Source organism: Dermacentor albipictus, unplaced genomic scaffold (assembly GCF_038994185.2).
Source record: "Dermacentor albipictus isolate Rhodes 1998 colony unplaced genomic scaffold, USDA_Dalb.pri_finalv2 scaffold_11, whole genome shotgun sequence".
NCBI lineage: Eukaryota > Metazoa > Arthropoda > Arachnida > Ixodida > Ixodidae > Dermacentor > Dermacentor albipictus.
The window spans coordinates 4,561,595-4,586,018 of record NW_027225565.1 but is presented as its reverse complement, the minus strand read 5'-3'; the positions used below and the strand labels follow the sequence as shown (position 1 = coordinate 4,586,018).

General features: G+C 47.8%; 1 protein-coding gene across 2 annotated transcripts; it reads left to right on the top strand.

The window, feature by feature from the left end:
- Positions 1-239: 239 nt before the first annotated feature.
- On the top strand, positions 240-22,393 carry LOC139051306 (endothelial zinc finger protein induced by tumor necrosis factor alpha-like). 2 transcript variants are annotated; one of them, XM_070528310.1, is made up of 3 exons: positions 240-429; positions 18,526-18,673; positions 21,290-22,384. In XM_070528310.1, the coding sequence occupies exons 1-3, from the start codon at positions 312-314 to the stop codon at positions 21,660-21,662; spliced, it is 639 nt and encodes a 212-aa protein (XP_070384411.1). In that variant the 5' UTR covers positions 240-311; the 3' UTR covers positions 21,663-22,384. The 2 variants fall into 2 exon arrangements, with proteins under 2 accessions (XP_070384411.1, XP_070384412.1); XM_070528311.1 differs by lacking the exon at positions 240-429 and adding an exon at positions 18,215-18,413 and having other exon boundaries at positions 21,290-22,393.
- The last annotated feature ends 2,031 nt before the right edge of the window (positions 22,394-24,424 follow it).

The following is a 24,424-nucleotide window of genomic DNA, read 5'->3' as shown; positions in this document are numbered from 1 at the left end:
AGATAATTTTTTATATATATTTTTTCTCTTCATCGCGTGACAATCTACTGAACCGTTTTGACTTTTCCTCGCCTAAATTTATGTAACAAAATTATAGATTTTTACCTTCATTTTTTGAACACATAAGCAAAGTCTGCCCGACTCTTGGCCAATCCCCGTGAGTGGGTAAGCACCAAACTCATCAAGGACATCATCATCATCGTCATCTTACTGCGGCCTGATGCCACGATCGGTGAGGAAGAAGAAGATATCCATCTGCTGGGCGTTGGAAAAGGAGGAGGCAGCAGGTCCGCAACCTCACGCATGTCAGCATGTCATCCGTGCAAGGTTCGCAAGAGCTGCACCGACGTCTATCGGACGAGGAGACCAGCCAATCCAACATCTCTTGCATCGCTGTGACGGATACGTGCACCGTGACCATCGAAACAAGTAAGTGTATGCTGGTTTTGTTTTCCTTCGGTATAGACCCTACGAGTCGTGTTTTGTAGCGCTCTTATGTTTGCGCACATCACCGCTTGCAGAGCGACATCTCTGTGGAGAATGTAATGATGAGTGCGATGTCAACAGTTTTCTTTTTTTGGCTCTGGCGGTGGCTTATTTATTTTATTTATTTCCAAAACTGTTAGCCCTTGCGGGCTGTTACAGGGGTGGGGAAAAGAAATTTTCCACAAACACGTAACACCAGTTCCGCAATAAACAAACAATGCATTCAGCAAACACATGACAGTTTACGCTCAAATGATTCAGTTGTGTGCGTTTCAATAAACACATCTGCGTCAAGTTTGTTCCAATCAACTATGGTTTTCACAAGAAAGGAAAATTTGAAGGCATCAACACGCGGCACATAGGGCATTACAGCATGAGAGTGACCTGTACGTGGGGACATTCGTCCGGGGGGACGCAAGTATAGCCTGGAGTCCAAATTGAATTACTTGTTATACATAATTGGTACAAGAATTTCAGCCTGGCTATTTTTCTGCGCGTTGCCAGTTCGGGCAAACCGGCACGAGATAATAACGCAGTTACAGACTGCGTCCTTTGATAAGCATTAAAGATAAACCTTGCGGATAGTCTTTGAATTCGTTCCAGTTTTTTTAACAAGCCCACTTGGTGCGGATCCCAGACTATACATGCGTATTCCAGTGTAGGCCGTACAACTGTTTTGTACGCCTTGAGCTTTACCTCGGGTGTAGCATCTTTCAACTTTCGCCTTAACAGACCGAGTTTGCGTTGAGCAGAACCACAAATGTTTTCGATGTGTGCGTTCCAATTCAAATTGTGCGTGATTGTAACCCCGAGATACTTAAGCTTACTAACATGTTGAAGTGGACTATTATTTATTCTATAAGAAAAAAGCAACGGGGTTTTCTTGTTAGATACAGTCATGTAAGCTGATTTATCGAAATTAATTTTCATGTCCCACGTAACACGTGCACCAGTCATAAATTCTTTGCAAGCTTTCGTTCAACAACACTTGATCCTGGACATTCTTAACGCGACAGTAAATAAGGCAATCATCCGCAAATAGACGCAGTTCAATGTTAGGATGCAATTCATTAGCAATGTCATTTACATATAATAGAAACAGAATTCGTCCTAAAACCGAACCCTGTGGTACACCTGATAAAACAGGTAATGAGGATGACCTTTCGCCTGCTATTTGGACATATTGCTTTCTATTTGTAAGGTACGCATAGATCCATTGCACAATTTGTGTATTGACTCCAAGTTTATACAATTTCTCAATAAGTTTTATGTGACACACCCGGTCAGAAGCCTTCGAAAAATCAATTGCTATAACATCAATTTGTTCGTTGTTGTTAATTGCAATGCTCGAAAGCATGAGACACCTCAAAAAGCTGCGTCACCGTTGACAGACGTTGGCGAAAGCCATGCTGCTTGCTGTAGAATAAGTTGTTATTTTCTATATATACAACCAGATGTTTCGATATTATGTGTTCCGACATTTTACACGCGGAGCATGTAATGAAAATAGGCCGATAGTTTTCCGTCAATAACTTCCGTCAATAATAATAAACGCAAGAAAAAACGAAAAAAACGTGCTTGTGTGCCCTTACTTTCATGTGTGCACATTCAAGATCCCTAGGTGGTGGATGGATGGATGGATGTTATGAGCGTCCCCTTTGGAACAGGGCGGTGGGTTGCGCCACCAAGCTCTTGCTATTATACTGCCTAATGTCCTACCTAGGTTAAACAATGAAAAAAGAAAAGAAAAAACACTATGAACTACCACGCCCAAATTTTCTGATCCCCTATTGCGAACTGTGCTTTTGTACGTCTCCGTCTTTTGTCGTTTCCCTACTTTTCTTCCACCAATCATCCAATCGCCTCTTACTAATGCCTATTGCGGACATGTTTGCTTTACCACTGCTCCCGCTGAACCCAAGGGATTCAAAGAGGCCAGTGGTGCCTAAATAGACCGCTGGGTAGACGTATTCACATTCTAATAAAACATGCTCCGTCGTTTCCCTAGCTTTACCGCAGCAAGCACATGCTTCTTCTTCCTTCTTATATCTCGCTTTATAGGTGCGTGTTCTCAGGCATCGAGATCTCGCTTCGAAAAGTAATGAGCTTCCCTTTGAGTTATCATAAATGGTTTCTTTCCTGATTTCGTTTTTTCCACTTAAGTAGTTACTCATGGCAGGTTTTTTTTTCCATTGCCGCCACCCATGAGATTATTTCAGCATCTTTGACTTTCCGTTTGACCTTCCTTGTTGCTGTGTTGCCCACCCTACAGGCCGCATACTTGCTGGTAAGCTTCTCAGTTCTTTTCCTCCACTGTGAATGAATATTTTTTCTGTACAGATACCTGAACACTCTCCCAGCCCATTTACTCTCTTCCATATTTCTCAGCCGTTCTTCATACTCAATTTTACTGCGAGCTTTCCTCACTTCAAAACTACTCCAGCCCATATCAACCTGCACAGCTTCATTTGTAGTCTTCCCGTGAGCTCCCAATGCGAGGCGACCCACTGACCTTTGGTTCCCGTCGACTCCTGATTGTACCCATGATTTAAAGCAAACAACCACATTTGCAAAAGTAAGTCCTGGAACCATTACACCTTTCCACTTACCTCGGAGGACCTCGTACCTATTGTATCCCCATAGCGCTCTGTGCTTCATTATGGCTGCATTTCTCTTCCCCTTTACTGTAATGGTTTTTTCCTGTGTTTCCATATATCTGTTGCCTACGTTTATCCATATACCAAGGTATTTATATTCTGTTACCCGAGGTATTTCTTGGCCCTGTATCTCAACTGTCTGTTCACTGTTTTGATTGAATACCACAACACCTGACTTTCTGACACTAAATTTCAAACCTAAATTGTTGCCTTCCTGTCCACAGATATTAGCCAGACGTTGCAAGTCACTTTGCTTGTTAGCTAGCAACACAATGTCGTCCGCATAAAATAAACCTGGGAGTTGCTGCTCTATTACTGTACCCGGCTCTTTGTATGAGAGATTAAACCCGATATTACTTCCCTCTAGCGCCGTCTCCATTCTCACCATGTACATCATAAACAGCAGCGGTGATAAAGGGCACCCCTGGCTCAGTCCCTTGTTGATATGAACTTTATCCTCGCTCCTCATCCCTTCCCATTCAACGCAAACGGTATTTTCTAGGTAAATCTCTCTCAAAAGCTGTAGACAATCGTTACCTAAGCCTTCCCCTTCCAGAATATCCCACAAAATGTTGCTGTCTACGTTGTCGTAGGCTCCTGTAATGTCTAAGAAGGAAACATACAACGGTCTGTGTTGTACTTTTGATATTTCAATACACTGAGTAAGGACAAACAAGTTATCATCCAAACGCCTACCTATTCTGAAGCCATTCTGAAGCTCTCCCGAAATGCCATTATTCTCTGCCCCTGCTTGAAGCTTTAATTTGATTGCCTGCATTGCAAGCCTGTATATTACCGATGTAATGGTCAACGGTCTATACGAGCGAATTCTTTGTCCCCCTTACATTTATAAATTCATTCTACTTTGTCGCCAACTGTCTGGTATTGGTCTGTCTTTTAAAGTTTTTTCCACTGCTTTCACCAGAGCTTCCTTTGTTTTTGGTCCTAGTTCATTTATCAGCCTAACGGGAACCTCGTTTAGCCCTGTGGCTGTGCGCTTAGATTAGGTGCGTGGTTAATACAATATGACGCGCTATCATGCGGCATCGCCGGTGCCCACGTATCACTTTTGGTGCATTGAACACTAGGGTCCCGACTTTATAGCGAAGCCTTCCGCTCGCTTTTATAGCACTTTTATCATTGCCCACAAGGTGTATCGCGATATCTCTTGCAACTACCGCATATACAGAATCCTCCATCCTTATTCTTTTTTTTTTTTTGGCCCGATACATTTTCAAAGACAGCGTTCATTGTATAGAATGACGCAGACATTGTGGATTTTGCGTGAATAATTTGCACGACTACTTGCACAAACTATTTTTTTTTATTTTACCTGTCTAAGCAAGCGAATAAGGCGCTGTTACGGTTCTCGGTTAGTCTGCATGGTTCAGGTAACTATATTATGTGAGCAGCAATGGCGAGGCGACCGAAGCAGACAGTCGTGACAAGTCGTATCGCTGCCTTCACAGCCGCAGCTGAAAAGGCACCGAGGCACGTGGGGTTTTAATAGTAGTGTCGGAAAACAAGTTTACAAAAGCTTGCAGATGAGCAATTGCAGTGCAACAGGTAGCTGCATTGCTCGATCTTGCTGTGCCCAGCGGGTGCCACAGGTTGCACGATCGGCAAAGCTTTCACATGCTTGCGTTTCAACTGTACACAACAGTTGAAAATGGCGCGAGTGAAAGTGTACACGAAACATAAATAAATAAAAAAAAACGGCGCAGGCAGCTCATCTAAGGCGACGGTCGGATGCTGTGGCTGCTATTCATGGTGTTTCATGGTGTTTCGGCACGTATTAATCGTAGATGTAGGGGTACCACCCAAATGAACTGAATACCATTTACGCGTGCATTTTCTCATTCCAGAGAATAAATACTGGTTACCGAATGCACTACGATTGCATCTGCCGGTGCTTTCTTTTAGGCGTATGCGCACTCAATTTGCTACCATGCGCGAGTGGGCGAGCTGCTATCTAACACCTGCAGGACAAGGGATATCAGGTGGCATACTCTCATGAGCGAACCGCTGATTGTCTTAGGGTGTTGTATTAGCAGGTATGTGTGGTTTAAAGGCACTTAAAATCGACCGAAATTTATACAACTACTATGTCGTGATTTTTTGCGTAATCACGGATAATAGACAAGTGTCCAGTGATGCGGTCCACTGATGCGTTGTAAGAATGGCATGCTATGTAAACCACTAGGCACAGCATTATGCAGCGCGAGCAGTGGTTGCTTATAGATGTTTCAACACTCGATAGTACAGTGCACACTTCGCGGATGCGCACAGGGCAAGAGACGTGCTTACTTCTTGTGAAAAAAAAAAGCAGTATGCTAAAGGCTGCGCTCGAAGTATTTCAAAGAATAGACCCGTAGTTGAAACCGCGCTGGAGTGGCGAGGTGAGAAAAAAAAAAAACATTGCAAAAAAAGATATACAACGTTTTCACTGTAGAGCAGACACCATCGAACTCTGCGATGGCGTCCGCTTAGAGCGCGAACTGCAGTCGGGCGCGCTTTCTGTAGCGTGCAAACTATAGTCCCGCCCTCATCTACAGCAATGAGTCGCCGACGGCACGTACTGTATACATTTACTCATGTTTCGGTCCTGCTCATCTCTATTTCCAGTTCCTTCGATCCCGTTAGTAGACGGATGCTTAACATAACGACTCAGTGTGATGGCGTAGTGGCCTTGGCGTTGCGATGCTAGGCTGCCTGCCTTTAGAACGATATATTCAAATGCCCCACAATTCGACCAGATGGCCGTTTCGACCTTTGAATGCGGAAAGCGCTGCAGCAAGACTCCAGTCACACCGCTGCCGCAGTCATATTCACGGCCTGAATACCATTTCGTTGGGGGCCGAAGAAAGCTTCGGCTGCTAGGTGCTTGCCGCATTGTTGGACGCGTAGTCCATCAGCCAGCGCAGCCGAACGAAGACGGCCAAGTGAAGAGTTATCCGGGGGTCGTAACTCCCTACTTTTGACTGAACACGTTGACCGACGATGAAACACAATTTGCCAACAAAACGTCACCGTAATTCAGATCTACTTTGACAAACAAACAACCTAGCGGGTTAGGGGCGAGGTGAGGAGGGGTGGCGTGCAGTAGCAGTTCAACAAGCACACCTTTCTGTACACAATACAGCAGCTGCATTTGTATTCCAATCGACTTCGGAGTTAACGCCCCCTTTTTTTTAACGGGTGCTAAAAAGGGTGTATTTATTGTTCTTTTCTTTTCTTACGGTATGTATCTAAAATTTATTAAGAATTTTATTTGCGCTGAATGAAATTAGGCTGAGTGTTGATTTTATTTTATTTTTATTTACAAATGCTTGTGCACTTTTCACCTAGTCGCTCTTCGATCGCTGTTTCCATAAGCGCCTTGGTGACATCATTGACAACATGGTTCTGGACCGCTTTTCGGCCGAAGCTTCACGACCCATTTGAATCAACCCTGGCGCATCTCTCACGTCTCAGCGTTTTAACCCTCCACACGCATACCGCACGTGCACCACCGATACCTTGGCAGCACAGCGATGACCGAAGGCACGGTGTGCTCTTTAGCATTATTCACAAAACATGAGCTTACCGTACATTTATTTGCTTAAAAAAAAGCGCCTCGAGTGATCATATAAATGCTATCGCGATTGGACTTAATCATGCGTTCACGACCGTCACAATTGGGATGATATGCCTTCGAGTGGTGGCCGTTTGCGGCACTTGAGCGAACTAGACTGCTGTGTCATTGCTGTGAGGCCGCCGCTGGCGTCTGCGGTGAGCTGACGTAAAAGCTGCACCATTTACGCGTTTCCTGACGCTTTCATTAAAGTTGTACGGGAACGCGAACATTTTTCACATTGTCATTCCTATGCATTACTTCAGTCTATTTAAAAAAGTTTATATCTTGCTTTATTTGTCTGCAATCCAGCGTAAGGAAATATAATATATTTTTAATAAATCGCGCGAGTGTCGCCTGCAGGCCAAGTCGGCACCCAAAACGACGAGAAGAGCCGTGATCGGTGATAGTGCAAACATGCGATCAGAGAGCAGTCTAATACGTCGTTCACTTCAAGGGGGCCACATGCTCTTGCCCAGGTTGTCTGCGTTTTCCTGTTTGCATAAAAGCGGCGTGGTGCGCATCACGTGCATCATCGAGATGTGCAATCTGAGGCGCGCTTTCCGTTTTTTTTTTTGCGTCTTGCTGGGGCTGGTGCAAATAAAGGAAATTCATCAGCACACACATGGTATTGTCGTGAACGATGAGGTCGCACGGATAGGAAAGGAAGCGTGTGCGCACTGGTGAAGTAAATGGCGCAGCAAGCGACGCTCGGAGCGGACAGTGTTTTAAGCACTTGCGCCCACTGTCGCAAATCTGGCTCTTTCGCGTCGTTATGAGGGGCTGTCATTCCATGCCGTCAAGGCTTGCGCGATTATAGAAAAAAAATCCACGAGGCTGTACACGAGACAACCACGGTTTTCTCTTGGTAGTTTGTCCCTTACCTATACAACCACAACACAGTGTCACGACCCGCCTGGGGTCGTGAACAAGGGAGGGCTTGAAGCACCCTCCGTTAGACGGACGCTCCGCAGCGTGGTGGTGACGAACGATAATTGACCCGGGCCCCGACCAGCTGTGCTCGTCGGTGTTTATTGGGTGCAGTGCCCAATGTTGCCTACCGAGCATGGCAGGCCACCGAGCCTGGTGGGCCAACGAAGATTACGCCCGAAGGGGCGTCAAATGCTTGTTACATCCCCTTACCTCCAGTTTGTTTGTCGACAACCAACGTCCAAGTTCAAAGTGGGAGGCTCTGCCTCCGCATGCCCGGTCGACAGTGCCTGCTACACAGGCGAGTAACGGTCCGGTGGCCTCCGCCGTCGAGTACTCCGCCTGGACACCAGCGTGGCAGTTTGGGCGAGTTGGTATGTCATGACTGTTTTAGGCTTGTAGCGCAGCTCGGAAGAGCAAAAAAGGAACGAGGTAGGGGTAATCAAAGGGAACGGGAAACAGAGTGAGCGCTTCAGCAGGTTCCGGAACCCCTACCTCGTTCCTTTTTTGCTCTTCCGAGTTGCGCTACAAGCCTAAAACCGCCTGGACACCGGTGATGACGGGCCGGGTGTGGCAACGCCATGTGCCGCCTGAGACAGCCTCGCTCCATTCGGAGAGTCCGCAGTGGTTGGCCTTGTGAGTGGTGACGGGCTCGACACTGGCCCTACGGGCGCCGCACCACTGGCAAAGCTTGCCGCCTCCGAGTTGGGTGGCGCTCCGTTGGAAGCGACTGGTGCTGCCGCTAGTCCTCCTGCGGGATGTAACTCGGAAGTGGCAGTCGAGAATACTGGCCAGGTCCCGAGGCGAGGCCTAACATGGTCGGCGTGTCTGTGCCACGTGGCGCCGTCTGGCATGCGGATGAGCAGCGATGAGGCACTGGCAGGAGCCACCACCTGTCCGTCGGACCAGGGTGGGCCAGGACGGAAGTTCCTGGCGAAAACTGGAGCTCCCGACTCCAGCAAAGGCCTGAGACGGCACCCTCGGTCAGCAGCCAGCTTCTGCTTTAGCTGCTTCAGGCGCACTGTGGATCGGAGTTCCGGATGCAAGACGTCCAAGGGTGTCTTGACCATCCAACTCAGCAAGAGCTCACAGAGGGCACGGCCAGTGACATCGTGGGGCGTTATCCGATACTGAAACAGTATCCGGGCAATCTGCGTCCGGAAATTCCCAGTCTGGCTCTTCTTGAGCTTGTCCTTGATGGTCTGCACTACGCGCTCGGCTGCGCCATTTGAAGCAGGGTGGAACGGCGGAACTATATTCCGGCGGATTCCGTTCTTCGTCAGCCAGGCCAGGTACTCTGTGCTGGCAAAAGCAGGACCATTGTCGGACATGATGACGTCTGGCAACCCCTGGGCTGTGAATACCTGTCGTAGCGCTGCAATGGTCGCACCTGCTGATGGAATGGCGACAGGTAGAACCTCCACCCACTTCGGAAAGGCGTCCACCACCACCAGGAAGTAATGGCCCAGCAAGGGCTCCCAGAATCCACATGCAGGCGGGACCAGGGTCTCTGTAGGAATGGCCAGGGGGTGATTTCCACATGACGTGAGGCCTGCTGATGTTCCTGGCAGATTTGGCAGCTCTGCACCATTCGAGCGATGTCCTGGTCCAGGCCAGGCCACCAAATATGGGACCGGGCCACCATCTTGGTCTTTTCCACGCCAGGATGGCCCGCATGCAGCAACTGCAGGACCCCGGACAGGAGACTTTGTGGGATCACCACTCTGGAATCCCACAGTAGGCAGCCCTGCTGCAAGCTCAGCTCAGCGGCCTTGTGGCTATAGGCCTGCTGAACCAATTCCTCCCTACGGGACACCGCCTTGACCACCTGAGACAGGACTGGGTCCCGGCTGGCCGCTTGCGATACCATAGATCTGGAGAGCACCTCCAGGTACGCGTGCTCCAGCGTGAACACTTCAGCAGGTTCCGGAACAGCATCAGGCACCTCTGAGAGGCAGCTCGGGGCATCAGCAGGTCCCAGGTCCTTTCCCGGACGGTAAACCAGCTGGTAACTATAAGCTGCCAGCCACAAGGCCCAGCGTACCACTCGAGGTGATGCCTGAACGGGACTGCGGGAACTGCCTTGTCAGGCCCCAGCAGCCCCAACAGCGGCTTGTGGTCCGTGACCGCCTCGAACTTCCGGCTCCACAGATACTGGTGGAAGCGTTCGACACCGAACATGGGGGCCAGGCCTTCCTTGTCCAGCTGGCAGTATTGTTGTTCTGCAGCATGAAGGCGACGAGAAGCAAACGACACAGGGCGTTCCTGGCCATCCTTGTCCCGGTGTGCCAGGACGGCTCCCACGCCGTCTTTCAGCACATGCAGACTGGCTTCTTGGAACTCTGGCAGACGAACGTCCAGTGCATGAACCCAGTTTCGGCCCAGCAGCGTCGGCGACGACCCCTTGGTTAAGAGGACGGGTTGCCTCCCTGTCGCCACAGCGAACGCTGACCTGTGCCTGACCCTGGACCAGGGTGAGCTGCCCGGAATAGCTGCGCAGCATCACGCCCGAAGCCTCGACGGACACGCCGGCGAATGTACGCTTGAACCGTTTCCTAGCCATGAGAGACACGCTGGCCCCTGTGTCCAGCTCCATGCATATGGGGTGCCCGCAGATTTCGACGGTCAGCATGTACGGCGGCACAGACGACGGTACAAGGCATGTGTGCCACATGTCGAAAATTGGCGGGTCCTCGGCCACGACGGGGAGCCTGGCCGCGGAAGAACTTGAGCCTGCTGCCGCACGCCCCCGCCGCGTACCCTTGCAACGGCTACCCTGGCCGAGGGCTTGTGTGGTACCTGGGCTTGAACCAGGCTGCTGCTGCTGTTTGCTGTTCGTCCTCCCCCTTCGGCATATACGTGCCAGGTGCCAAGTTTTCCCGCTCGTGCAGCATTGTGCTTGAGAGAACTGGCACTGTGAGGGGGAGTCGGCACCACCACAATGACCGCAGGTATTGCCGTTTGTCGCTAACTTGTCGACCGCCGCTTCCGCCGACGGTGAGCTTGTCGCACGGACAATCTCGCCGGCGTCCTTAGCGGCAGCTTCCATTGCTAGCGCTGCCTTCACGGCGTCGTCCAGCGAAGGGTCACGAAGCTCCAGGAGTCGCGTCTCCATGATGCGGTGTTTGATGCCGCAGGCGAAATGGCCCTGGAGCAGCGAGTTCAGCTGGTCCCCGAAAACGCAGGCACTCGCTAACCCTCGTAGCGCAGCAACAAACTGCCCGAGGGTATCTCCTTCCCGGTGGCTCCGATTGTTGAAGCGGAAGCGCTCCATTAGTGTGGACGGTGCTGGGTTGAAATGAGAGCGCAGTATGGCGAGCAGCTCACCCAGCGTCTTAACATGCGGCGTGGATGGCTTGAGAAGGTCGAGCAGGAGACTGAAGACGCGAGTCCCGCAACTGACCAGAAAAATGTCCCGCTGTTTGGCCTCGGGTGTGTCGTTTGCCCGGAAGAACATGTGGACTCGTTCCTTATCAATTGGCCAGGCGGACCCATCTCCCTTGAACGTCTCGAGCCTTCCGTACAGCGGCATGGCGGCAGCAACGGGGGGTGGTGTTTCGCCGCTCCCGGCGGCGTTGGACGATCCGTGGGTACTCGTCGCCAGTGTCACGATCCGCCCAGGGTCGTGAACAAGGGAGGGCTCGAGGCACCCTCCGTTAGATGGACGCTCCGCAGCGTGGTTTTGACGAACGATGACTGACCGCCGAGCAACTGTGCTCGTCAGTGTTTATTGGGTGCGGTGCCCAATGTTGCCTACGGAGCATGGTAGGCCACCGAGCCTGGCGGGCCAACAAAGATTTACCGGAGGGGGCGTCATATGCTTGTTACACACAGCAAACGAGTCTCTTTGCTTGCGCGTGCACCGCGCCCCTTTCTACACGTTTCTGCTACGGGCTAGGGATTCATAAATATTCTCTCAGTGCTTCTGAAGAAGTTCACGAAGCACAGGCACGATGTGCGAACCGGTAATATGGTGTAGGTGATTCGTGGTATTTCTTCATGCGTGCTGAACAAAGCATGACAACATGAACACCGGTGACTGGTGTAGAGCTGTATTGAGACAAAGCACAACTAACTCTTTATTAGTATTCTTTAACAAACTGGTAGCGATCGTCTGTTTTGTTATCTGCCTTTGTTCCTCTCTCATTGTGCTTCGTGCCTCCTCGATACAACGCCGTTAAAGGCACGATACAAGACCGCATTGGGCCATCGCCTGCTATAGATCCGTGTCGGTGTATCAAGGCGATTAGCAATCAGCCCTATTCTGCCATTTTCAGCATGCCTATCTATCTATCTATCTATCTATCTATCTATCTATCTATCTATCTATCTATCTATCTATCTATCTATCTATCTATCTATCTATCTATCTATCTATCTATCTATCTATCTATCTATCTATCTATCTATCTATCTATCTATCTATCTATCTATCTATCTATCTATCTATCTATTTATGTCTGTCTGTCTGTCTGTCTGTCTGTCTGTCTGTCTGTCTGTCTGTCTGTCTGTCTGTCCTCTTATCGCGATCCAGAGGCCCAAGTTGTCTACCAGAAGGGGCACTGATCATGTGGTCGTGTCGTTATGTCGTCGTGGTTGTTTCGTCATGGTCATTCCAGCTTCAGCATTTCACTATGTTCATGACATCGTCGGCACGCCTTATATGACTAATTATAGCGGACCAAGTGTATAATAGTGACACATGAACTTGTTTATCTTTTACGTGTGAGCGCTTTTACTGTCTAAGAAATGTTATCGTTCGGCGCAGGACGCGTCTGCAGTATCGGAAGTTTCTAGAATGTTATCTATGCTTCTATCCGCTGTCTGTTGTCGCCGAACCTTGTGTAATCTGATTGCATGCATGCGCGACGCGAATGGCATAGAACTTTGTGGAAGGCACGCGGGTCCCAGCGATTATTCTGGAACATTCGACGACTGATCTATAAAAGCCGACGCGATAGACTTGCTCATGAGATTTTCGACGATCGCCGACTGTGTTCGCCGTTTTCGTTGAGCACTGAGTGTAGCCTGTTTTTCTGGCCACAGATTCGCCCAATAAAGTTAGTTTCGCCATTCACAGTTTTCTTGCTGTGTCCTCAAACGTCACTACCACGTGACAATAGCTTAGGTCGCTAGGTATGTGCTCGCGGTCGTGATAACGTTGATAATTTCATCTTCATCACTCCGGCTTTGCCATCGAACTCTTTTGAAGCCGTCGTCGTCATGCCATCGTTGTTATATAGCCGTTTTGCACTCGTTGTCACACGACGGTCGTGAGGCCTTTCGTGATCGTTCCATGGTCGTCACTCAAGCTTCGTCATGCGACTCTCGTCATGCCATTGTGGTCGTACAGGCTTCGTGATACAGTCTTCAAATAATTGCGGTGATACAGTAGTCGCCATCCGTTGGTCTTTATACCATTGTCATGCCTTCGTCGTTATGATGTCATCGTCATACAGTCGTCGTCATGCTTTCGTTGTGTTACCATTGCTTGTGTTGCTGTCGCGGTCATTCCATCGTCATCGTCCTAACTTCCTCAGCCGAGTGTCATCATGCCATAGTGCTCACACAATCACCATCTTGTCATTGTCATCATGCCGGCCTCATGGCATGTCGTTTGACGGCGGTCATCACTTCGCTAATTTCATCGCATTGTCATCATGCCATCATTTCCATACCTCCTTCATACTTTTATCGAGGTCACTACGTTGTCTTCATCATTCTATCGCAATTATGCTGTCTGTCGTCATTCATTCGTAATTATGGCGCCGTTGTCATGCCATCGTTGCTCTTGTTCGTCGTCAGACAGCCGCGATCGTGCACCCGTTGCTATGCCGTCATTGCCATACCGCCGTGTTTGTGCGAACGTCACTCCAGCTTCATGACCCGACTTTCGTCATGAGTCGTTGTCACGCCATCGCCGACATGCTATCGCTGTTATACTGATTTCAAAATATAGTTGTCGCACGCCACTGCCCTCGCACTGCAGTTGTGCCATTGTCGTCACTGCATCGTCATCATGCAATAATTTCCATACCATCGTCCAATGGTCATCACACTGTCGTCGTTCAAACTTCGGTATTAAACAATCATGTCGTCGTCGTCACGCCCTCGTTATCGCACAATCATCGTCTTATCGTTGTCAACATACCTCGAGGCACTGTCGCTTTAGCATCGTCATCACCTAAGTAAGTCATCTCATTGTCGTCGTTTCGCAATTCTATTGGATTCAGGCTGTCATCATTCAATACTGATTATGCCGTCTTTGTCATGTCATCTCCTCGTTGTGTAGTCGTCAGACGCTATCTTGCAGCTGTTGTCATGCCATCGCTGCCATGCCTCATAGTCGTGCCATCGTCTTCATTCCAGCTTTTTTACCCGTTGTCTTCGTACCCTAATCGTTGTCCAGAACTTTCTGTCTTCGCATTGTCCTCATGTCCTCGTCGTCACGCTGGGGTGGTTAGGTCATCGTCATCATTTCGGACTCGGCGGCTGATTGTCGTTAGGCCATCGTCGTTATACCGCCTTCACCATTACATCCATGTAATTTATTCTTCGTCATTCCATAATTGTCACTGAGCTAGCGTCATGCACTCGCCGCCATGCTCATGGGCGACCTTGGCAATCGAGTGCCATAGGCAAAGTGGGAAGGTACCGGAGTATGTCCCATATAGTCGAAGCAACGGATGTCTCAGAATTGCCCTTTCACATGTCACATAAACGTGACTTCAGAAATATGGTATTTCGCTACGTTGATCATATGCTAATCGCGCTGCCATTGACGCTCATCGTGAGTGGAATTCTGTCGTAACTTTTTTTTTGTCCTTAGGCAACCCGTTCGAGCCTCAAATGGCAGTGAACTGGCTTTTGTGTGATCTTGCAGATATTCTTTCAAATTTCCTTCCACGGGGAATTCTACGTCACAGAAAATTTCTATTAAGCGAAAAATAATTGACCCGTTGTTCTTTACGGGTAGGAAAAGGTTAAAGTCATTCTGGTAATTGAAGTCTATAAAATAAATTACGTTTACGAGCGCTCCTAAGAGATATAACTGTTTTACGAGTGGTGCGAATAATTTCAGCCAGCTGGCCGGGCATGACTACAATTACCCAGCGACCTTAAGTTAGCCACCATAAGGAGAACGCTATGAAAAACGTCTATGGGAAGGAAAATACATGTGAATCAAATACAGCCTACGCGAAATATTTCTTAATGAGTTTAAAAGTGTGATACTGCCGTTGCCACCTATGCTTCCCTATGTCTCGAGGTAACTCTGCAGTCCAGTATGCTTGTGTTTTGGTGGAAAAGGTGCCATGTTAAGTACAACGTATGGAAGGGCTTTAAATTTTCCTGAGTAGTTACGAGTGTTGTAACTATTCACTGAACCGCGTTATTTCTCTTTTGAGCTTTCTTTATGCAGATTACATTAGAGATTTAGGTATATGCAATCTGTTTTGGGTGTATGCGCTTCCTTATTTGACGGATCAACAGCGAAGCGCTCGTAGAGTAAAGACAAATAAATTTGTAGTCGCATTTAAGGTGGGTGTGCGTTATCGTTCAAATTAGACTAAACCTTTTCTAGTTTCATGTATCTGGGGAATAAAATGAGCGTACGCTTCTTCCTCAGTCACGAAGATGATGGCTTCCTTCGCATAAATTACATACGAATGGAACGAAGCCATTGCATCCCTGCTAACGAGGTAGAAACGCTCGTCTTGTTAACAGATTAAGGATTTCGACCTTGCTGAGAATATGCGAAGCGGTCATACCGCTCTAGGTGTTCCCATTAGATTAGTTGACCGCAATGGGGTACACCAATGTTCTTATCTAGGTTTTGTGTAATCGCCCGGAGAAGCACCATAAAAAGAGAAGTGTGGTTGGGGCAGAACTTTGAAAACCAGGGAACGTCTTGGGATGCAGTTAGGAGACTTGCACAACTGTAAGGCATCATATTTCGTGGCATCTAAAACAAAGCTTCATGATGGGACACACGTGAAAAGTCATGTCAATCGCTACCATGTTGAGGGGACGCAGGTTAAAAGCGAATTACGGGTGCGATGCTCGCATGCGTAAGACGTGGGATCATTCCCCACCTGCGGCAGGTGTTTTTTCATCCGCTTTTATCGCCATTAATTTATCATTTCTTTAATTCAACTAGTAAGTACAAGTTTTTTCCCCTATGTTGTCCTTATCGTCTTTGTTTTCTGGCTTGTCATGGTATAATTATTAAAAATTGGGCCCCTCGGTTAGCCCCCTTTCTCAAGCTTATGAATAAGTTGTCCATTTTTGACAAGCCAGTGTTTTTGGCAGTGCTTTCATTTGAAGTATAGTAAGTAATCAATTCCGAGAAGTAGTGGTGCTTTTCGCTTGGCTACCCTTTTGTAGAGAGTATTCATGAGAAAGCGGAACACTGCCCGACCTCTTTCGTGTGAAGCGTAGCGGTCTCTTGGGTTTGGAAGCAGGTATTATGCTGGTCGATTTCACTTGCGGAGGCTGTTGTAGGATGGAGGGATCACGCACAGGTACTTCCGGTGCAGATGGCCTAAATGCGGAAGACCCTTGACCTGCATGACAGCTGGGCATGTGGTCGAGCCAGGAGGTAGACGCCACGTCAGCTGCTTTCCGGGAGCACAGCTGCTAATTTGGCTCGCCCTCATTGAAGTCCGTCTGTAGCCAGGACATGAGCTGACGGAAATCATTCCAAGGCATTGTCAAGAAAGAACACTTGTCGGAGGCGACGACAGAAGCGGCAGCTGCATAGGCGGCTGTGGTAATCGTACGCGCCATTGTTATGTTGGTGGAGAAACGTTTCACTACGGCTTCCATGTCGGCGCTTGACACAGCGGATAAAGGGCAGAAGCGTATATCTTGCGTATTTCGAAATGTACCGTCATGGTGAGAACCAGTAGATTATTTTACTTGTGAAACTTTATACGTCCATTGTTGCAAACTAAATAATTCGCTCGTACGTGAAGAAAATGTGTCATCGTTGATGGCAGCACTAAGTCTAGAAGTCCTCGTACGTCACGTATCACTTCGCCGCATTAGGTAGTGAATGCAGGAGTACCCTCTCGAAGAGGGTCGTAGTGTTGAAAGATATACCTGGTCTGCATGCCTCCTGACACTACCGTTGACACAGTCGTATCGGGGAACTTCCAGTTCATTCTTTTCGACGTCGTCCAGCCATGATTCATAGGCATTGCGTATAGCGTAAGAGTCGGCTAGAATCTGGTAGTTGAACAGGCACGTGTAGATTGAGGACGCAGGTATGAAAAATCGGCGTATTAATTCCTACGCTTCGGCTGGGGTCTGACCTTTGTCGCGGAATACCTGGAACGATAATGCGTTTTGCTTAAGTACAAGGGCGAATCAGAAAGTATTTGCCCCTATTTTTATTCGCCAAAATATGATACGTACAGGTAATTAAAAATATACGCACTACATTCTACGTACCTTACACTATTTTTCCACATAGTCCCCACATCCGTTCAGACATTTGTCCCATTGCAGAACTAATTTTGAGAAATGTTGTCAATCAGCGACAAACGCTGGCACGCCAAAAGATAATTGTTGTGCAAGTCTTCACGGCCTTTTGCAAATTCACAAAGCCACCACCTCCTACTTCTCAAACCAGACACCTTTCCCCATGCGTGGGCTGCATTTCCCTGCGGATTTCGAAGGGCGTTCGTTCTATGCTCCATAGAAAACGAATAACGCTTCACGTGGGAAGCACAAGCGCCATCTTCAACAACTGACAGCAGCGCCGTGCCGTGGAGCTATCGGCAGATAAGGCCGCGCTGGTCCAAGAAAGGTCCACTGCTGAGAATGGATATATTGATTTCGCTTACAGCCATGATTTGGCTAAAACAATAGGGGCGAAGACTTTCCGATTCGCCCTCGTACATCCCAAGTGTAAGGAGCCCCCATACGCGCTTTTCAGCACGTAATATTCAGGCAGCAATATATATATATATATATATATATATATATATATATATATATATATATATATATATATATATATATGCTACAATTCTTGTAGCACTTCCAAGCTTGTAGCAGTTCCAGTACATTTCTGTACTTTAGCTAGGCTTGCCGCGCTCCACAACGAGTATTGGCCAGACAGCAGCTGTGCCTCCTATGTGTCAAACGTCCCTGCGTCTAATGCACGTCTCTCATATGAACTCAGGGCAGTGTGTGTATCAGCTCGCTGATAATCCTCACGACATAAACTGCTCCCCAAGCTACCTGCCCCTATTATCATTCAATACCAAAGCAAGATTATCTGTACTCTCTCCTTTGCTCAACAGTTGACCATTTGTTCTGGTCACCGACACACCTACGAATTATCATTAAACTTCATCTCTCAGCTTCACCAAGCGGCCGGTTCAAAACCAACCAACCGCTCTATCTGCTCGAATGGTGACAGCGGCCTTACCTGTAGGCAGACTTATCGGACAGATTGTGTGCGATAAAGCCTCAAGACATTAATCGCGGCCAGCAAACATGCGTTCAACCCTCGTGTGGAGTATGCTGGCTGCACCATTACAGTGCGCATCCAGCTGCCTGCCGCTAATCGCGAGTGTCGTACGGCGGTGTGCGTTCTCTCACTCGGCTAGTGGCGCTCATTAAAATTATTTCAGAAGGTTATCTTCTCTGTAGCGCTTGCCTACGCAAATTAATGAAGCCTCGCTTCTTGTTTACTGTGAGTATATCTGCGGGGCGAGGTAAGTCTGGCATGGGAAGATAGCAGCCATTGTTATTGGCAGCCTTAGGAACCCGGTTCCTAAGGATTGTCAGGCAACCTTCTGACGGGCCTCAATCACGTCATTTTTGCAGGTGAAGAAATCGTGCCTACCACTTCCAGTTCGGCTTTCGACTGCGACATGTGCTCCGCTTCTTTCACGACGAGAGACTTCCTGAACAGGCACCGACGCTACGGGCATGCACGAAGGAATCCAAAAGGGCAGCAGTCATCGCAAAGTGGGTAAGCCGTAGTACAAATGGGACTAACATCGTTCGTTAGGAAAGCGTGAGCATTCGCACCTGCGATACTACTGTTTTGTTTATCAGGTGCGCACTCATAACTCGTGCGAGTATTGGTATCGTGCAGGCAAAGCTTCATTCCCGCGAAAAACACCCAAAAATTTTACGCGTCTAAACGTCGGCATAATACGAAACGCTTCGATCTGTATTTCTTTGAGGAGGCTTTCTTTTCGAACCTTCCCGGTTTTTGCTAAGTGTCGCTGCAGCCGATGGCTCTGCTGCAGTGTAGCCAAAATGCTAACACACAGGACGACATGCGTCGAACGAATCGGCTCGAAGTGTAGTCTCAACTGTAGTAAATGTACAGATTTGCTTGTTCGGACACCTGTTCCACACGAAAATATGCCGAGAAACAAGAAACTGTACATAGAATTATGCAAATCACGCACATATGCGGAATCTATGTGAAGTTAAGTTTTCCTGAAGAGTTTGCATAGCCAAACGCGATGGGTACAATTGTCTCGTTTTGCAGCGTGTAATTTCATGCAGCATTTATATACATGTACTGCCATCCATCTTAATAATTATCATGATCAGCCTATGTTTGTGTCCACTGCAGCACTAAGGCCCTCTCCCAGCTATATTAAATTACCCCTCGATTGCGCTAGCCCATTCAAACTTGTGCCTGCGAATTTCGTCATTTCCGCGCCCACCTAATTTTCTGCCGTCCTCGACTGCGTTCCTTCCCTAAGCACCCATTCTGAAATTCTGATTGACCACCCGTTATCTGCTCTTCCCCTTACATGGCATGCTCACATTCATTTTTTCTGTTATGTCTAGTTGAATATTGTTTATCTACGTTCGCACTCTGATCCGCACTGCTCTCTTTCTGTCTTCTAAAGTTACGCATAACTTTTTTCCTTCCATCGCTCTTTCCTTTGTTCTTAACTTGTTCTCGGGCTTCTTTGTTAGCCTCAAAATTTCGGCCGGATATTTTCGCAGCGGTTGAATGCAATGACAGTACACCTTTATTTTAAACGACAGGGATAAGTTTCCAGACAAGATTTAGTAATGCATGCCGTAAGTACTCTATCTCACTTATTCTTCGGCAATTTCCCTTCTCATGATCAGGGTCCCCTGCGAGTAAATGTCCTAGATAAATGCACTGCTGCAAATAATCTAGAGGATGACGGGCGATCATGAATTCTTGTTCCCTCGCCAAGATATTTAGCATTGGATTTGTTTTCTTTATAACAATTGGCAACTGAATTCTTTTAATTTCTTGGTTTAAGGACCACAGTGAATTGCTGCAACTCATCTCCAGTATAGCAGAACAGCATAATGTCACCTAGAATTATGCAAATCAAACACTCGTATTGTGATATTCACCGTTGATCCTCACTCCAAAGCCTTTCCAGCCTAATAACACTATAGCTTTTTTTATGCATACAGTAACCGCCATTGCAGTGATTGTGTGTCCTTGCCTGGCCCATTTCTTGATAGGCTATTTGCTGCTTTTCTTGTTGTGAACCAAGATAGCAGTGAAATCTTTGTAGATATTTTCCAAGATATTGACGTATGCCTCGTGTACTAAGTGATTAAGCAATGCCTCCATGACTGCTGGTACTTCAACTGAATCGAATGTATTTTCATATTCTATGAAAGCCATATAAAGAGGTTGATTGTACTCCGCATAAATGCTCAATGACCTGAGTGATGACATGAATTTTATCCATTGCAGAATATCCCCTCTTGAATACAGCCTATTCTCTGGCTTATTGATGCCAAGAGTTTCCTGAATTCTATAGAAAATTATCTTGATGGATATTTTACACAATACTGAAACCAAGCTAATGGACCTATATTGGTTCAATTCTTTAACAGCACCGTTGTTATGAATTAGTATAACTTTGGCATTCTTCCAGCTCTCTGGTATGCTTGAAGTCATCGGGAACTGCGTATAAAAGGCCGCAGGCTTTTCAAGCATAATAGCAGCTCCATCTTTCATCTAATCGAATGTTAATCGATCTTCTCCTGCTGCTTTACAAGGGACATCTTGCATGACCACTTCAAATTCATTGCTACGTGTACAGGGTGTTTCAGCGAACTCTCTGAAATTAAGCGTTGTCTGCGGCAAACAGCGCAATATATATATATATATATATATATATATATATATATATATATATATATATATATATATATATATATATATATATATATATATATATATATATATATATATATATATATATATATATATATATATATATATATCCCTATTTCCTCTACTAATTTTGTCTTACGAAGCATAGTAACCATTGCTAAATATTTAGTGGCTAGATTGGTTTGTCTACGGGATTGGCTCAATCAAACGCCACTTTACGCATGAAAGTGCTGGAAGACACGGATGACAATGCTTTGCATTAAACATTCTAGGCAGCCTCCAGCTGAACACACCCCAATCGGCCTGTATATGTGAGGTTGAAATTTCCCTCAGTTTCGTCACCGTATCCAAGACAACCTCTTTCTGCTTGCACGATGATTTTGGTTATTGTCTGTATTGTCGGGGTCTGCTCTTGGAGTCTCTCCTGAGCATCAGTTTCTGCGTTTGCAGGATGGGTTCTCGAAAAGAGACCAAGGAGCAGCCACCCTTCGTGTGCGACATCTGCAAGAGGAGCTTCACCCGGCGAAACGCCCGCACCTCCCACGTGAGGATCCACGCCAGGACGGGGTACGAGTGCAAAGATTGCGGCCGCCGCTTCTCGAACTCGTCCCACCTGTCCCGTCACCGGAGGACGCACTTGGGAGTCTCGGAGGATTTCCTATGTCCGGAGTGCTGGACGGGCTTCAACAGGAAGGACGTGATGCAGAGGCACATGCTTTCGCACACCGGAGAGAGGCCGTACGCGTGTCGAGTCTGCGGCGACATGTTCACTCAGCGCGTGGGCGCCAGGAGGCACGAGAAGAACTCTCACGGCGTGGAGTGACCCGCCCTCTTAGCGCGGCGGCTTTGGTGGGTCGGCAAACTTTAGTGAATCAACGCGACCACAGAAAGGACTGCCAGCTCAGTGCCGGGTCAAACGGCGGGCAGCGATTTGTATCGAGAGATAAAACTTATTGCACTGGTCTTTAGTCTCTGATGCTGCAAATTAAAGATAGATAAGATAACGGAACAAAATAGAGAATAGACGTAAAAAACAGCATGATAACAAGAAACTAGCAGTAAATTGCCATTGGTGGATCAGACATGAGGATGTGAAGAAAATTGCCTATGGGAAATTACGTTTAGAGCACGTCTACCCACTATACCTATGAGTTAGTGTACTTAACGTAGTGTATGGTTTAGCTACGAAGCGGCGGTTACAGACTCTGGAATGGCTGAGTTTACTGGGAGCCATGGTTCTTGTAATCTCACAATCGGGCCACTAAAGCACAGGAAAGCACGTAAATAACACTATAAGAAGCGTGGTCCTTATTTCAATAGTCAATCCAGCACGGGAGCGGTCAGCTGTCTCAAAATTATAGATGTTTGTTGCATTCTCCGACAGGATTAATCAATGCAGTTATGTTGAGGGTGAACATCATTTACAAATAAATGTCCCGTTACAAATATAGTGAAAATTATAGTGAAATATATAGTAGTGCATCTTATTACTCAGACATTCCAGCCTGTTCTTATGGTACACGCAAACATCTAACTATATTTCACTACTGCTGAGTTGAAGGCATGTTACGAAGATCACAATTTTGCGTAAAACACAGCAAGTTTGTTGAGCGCTTTTTCAAGAAACTTCGTTTAAGAAAATATCGGAATCACTCAGATTTCGAACTCATTGGCTAGACTTGCTGAATCTCGAAGCATTGCACACCCAAGCTCAATTCAAATTTGGAGGTTTAAAACTCGCACGGGCTTTAAATCAGCTGTTGAATGAAATCATTTCGAGTGTCAGATCAACTCTTATTTTGAGTCAAATTTATTTATTTATTTATTTATTTGTTTGTTTGTTTTGTAATGATGTTTAAATAAAGGTGTTGAGCAGCAGATAAACAGCAGCCTAGCAGCAGCGAACAGCCCGAGCTCTCTTGCTAATCACAGCACGGGTCGTCCTCGTCGTCTCCGAGCTGCTATCGGAAACACGAAACGCGTCTGCTTCATTGCATTGGCCCTGGGTGTGATATGGGACCATCCTGGCGACACAGGGAGCAGAGAAGATGAGGGGGTCGAAATAAGGCTTCAGCCGGCTAACATGCACTGTCTCCCGGCCTTGACAACGAAGGTCCGGCGATGGTGTGACGGGCTCAACGATATAGATCACAGGGGAGGAGGCGTCCATGATCCGGCACGGACCGTAGTACCGCGCAAGTAGTTTAGAAGAAAGGGCAGGCATGTGAGGTGGTATGCATAGCCATACAAGGGAACAAGCAGGGAAAGTGGGCGTGGCCGGATGACCATCGCGTCTTGTCTTCTGACGCCCCTGATCCTCGCTGGTCAACGAACGAGCCAGCTGGCGGCAATCTTCAGCGTATCGGGCGACGTCTTAAATAGTTGTGCACTCGGAAGCGTCAGGTCGGTAGAGAAGTATAGTATCCAGAAGACACGAAGGCTCACGCCCATACAAGAGGAGAAAAGGTGAAAAACCGGTGGTCGCTTGTGTCGCGGTGTTATAAGCGAAAGTAACGAATGGGAGTACAGTGTCCCAATCGCTGTGGCCGAACGAGACGTACATCCTCAATATGTCGCCCAGTGTTCAGTTGAAGCGCTCCGTGAGACCTTTCGTTTGGGGGTGATACGCGGTCGACTTCCAGTGAATGATCTGGCACTCGCGAAATAGGGATTGTGTCGCTTTTGACAAGAAGATACGACCCCTATCGCGGAGTAGTTCTCGAGGAGCACCACGGCGAAGGACGAAGTTACGAAGAATGAACATCGCAACGTCGCACACGGTCGCAGTGGGAAGAGCCGCGGTCTCGGCGTAGCGCGTAAGGCGATCGACGCCAACAATAATCCAGCGGTTTCCACATCCACTGTATGGGAGCGAGCCATAGAGCTCGATGCCTACACGGTCGAGCGGTCGAGCAGGGCACGGTAGCGGCTGCAGTGGGCCAATAGGGCGCAGTGGTGGAGTTTTGCTTTGTTGGAAGGCGGTGCATGATCGACCGTACTGCAGCACAAACCGATACATTCCACGCCAGTAATATCGTTGACGCAGCCTTTTGAAGGTTTTTAGGACGCCAGCGTGGGCACTTTGAGGTTCAGCATGGAATTACGCGCACATATAGGAGCGCATGTGACGAGGGATAGGCAGACGACATTTCCGACCGTCAGGCATATAGTTGTGGCGGTAGAGGGTGTTGTCTCGCACGGTAAAGTGGGCTGCTTGACGGCGTAGCGTTCATGTCGAAGGAACGACCGATGGAGCGGCAAGGTAGTCGAGCAGCAGGGTAAGCGATGAGTCCTTTCGTTGCTCGGAGGGCATGTCAATAGCGGTCAGTAGTGACGGGCCTGAAGTCGGAAAAGGAACGGAAAGAGATGCTACATCAGGTGCTATCGGCGAGCGAGAGAGCGTGTCAGCGTCAGAATGCTTTCGACCAGAGCGGTATACGACACGAATGTCACATTCCTGCAGGCGAAGCGCCCAACGGCCGAGGTGGCCCGACGGGTCTTTCAAGGAGGAAAGCCAAAAAAGGGCGTAATGGTCAGTGATGATGCTGAAAGGACTGCCGTAGAGATAAGGACGAAACTTGCCCA

Bases quoted from the DNA above. Each gene is read 5' to 3' on its own strand.
- LOC139051306 (XM_070528310.1), top strand. From the start codon at position 312: ATGTCATCCGTGCAAGGTTCGCAAGAGCTGCACCGACGTCTATCGGAC. The intron at 430-18,525 runs GTAAGTGTATGC...TCATTTTTGCAG, and splicing joins CACCGTGACCATCGAAACAA to GTGAAGAAATCGTGCCTACC. The intron at 18,674-21,289 runs GTAAGCCGTAGT...CTGCGTTTGCAG, and splicing joins CAGCAGTCATCGCAAAGTGG to GATGGGTTCTCGAAAAGAGA.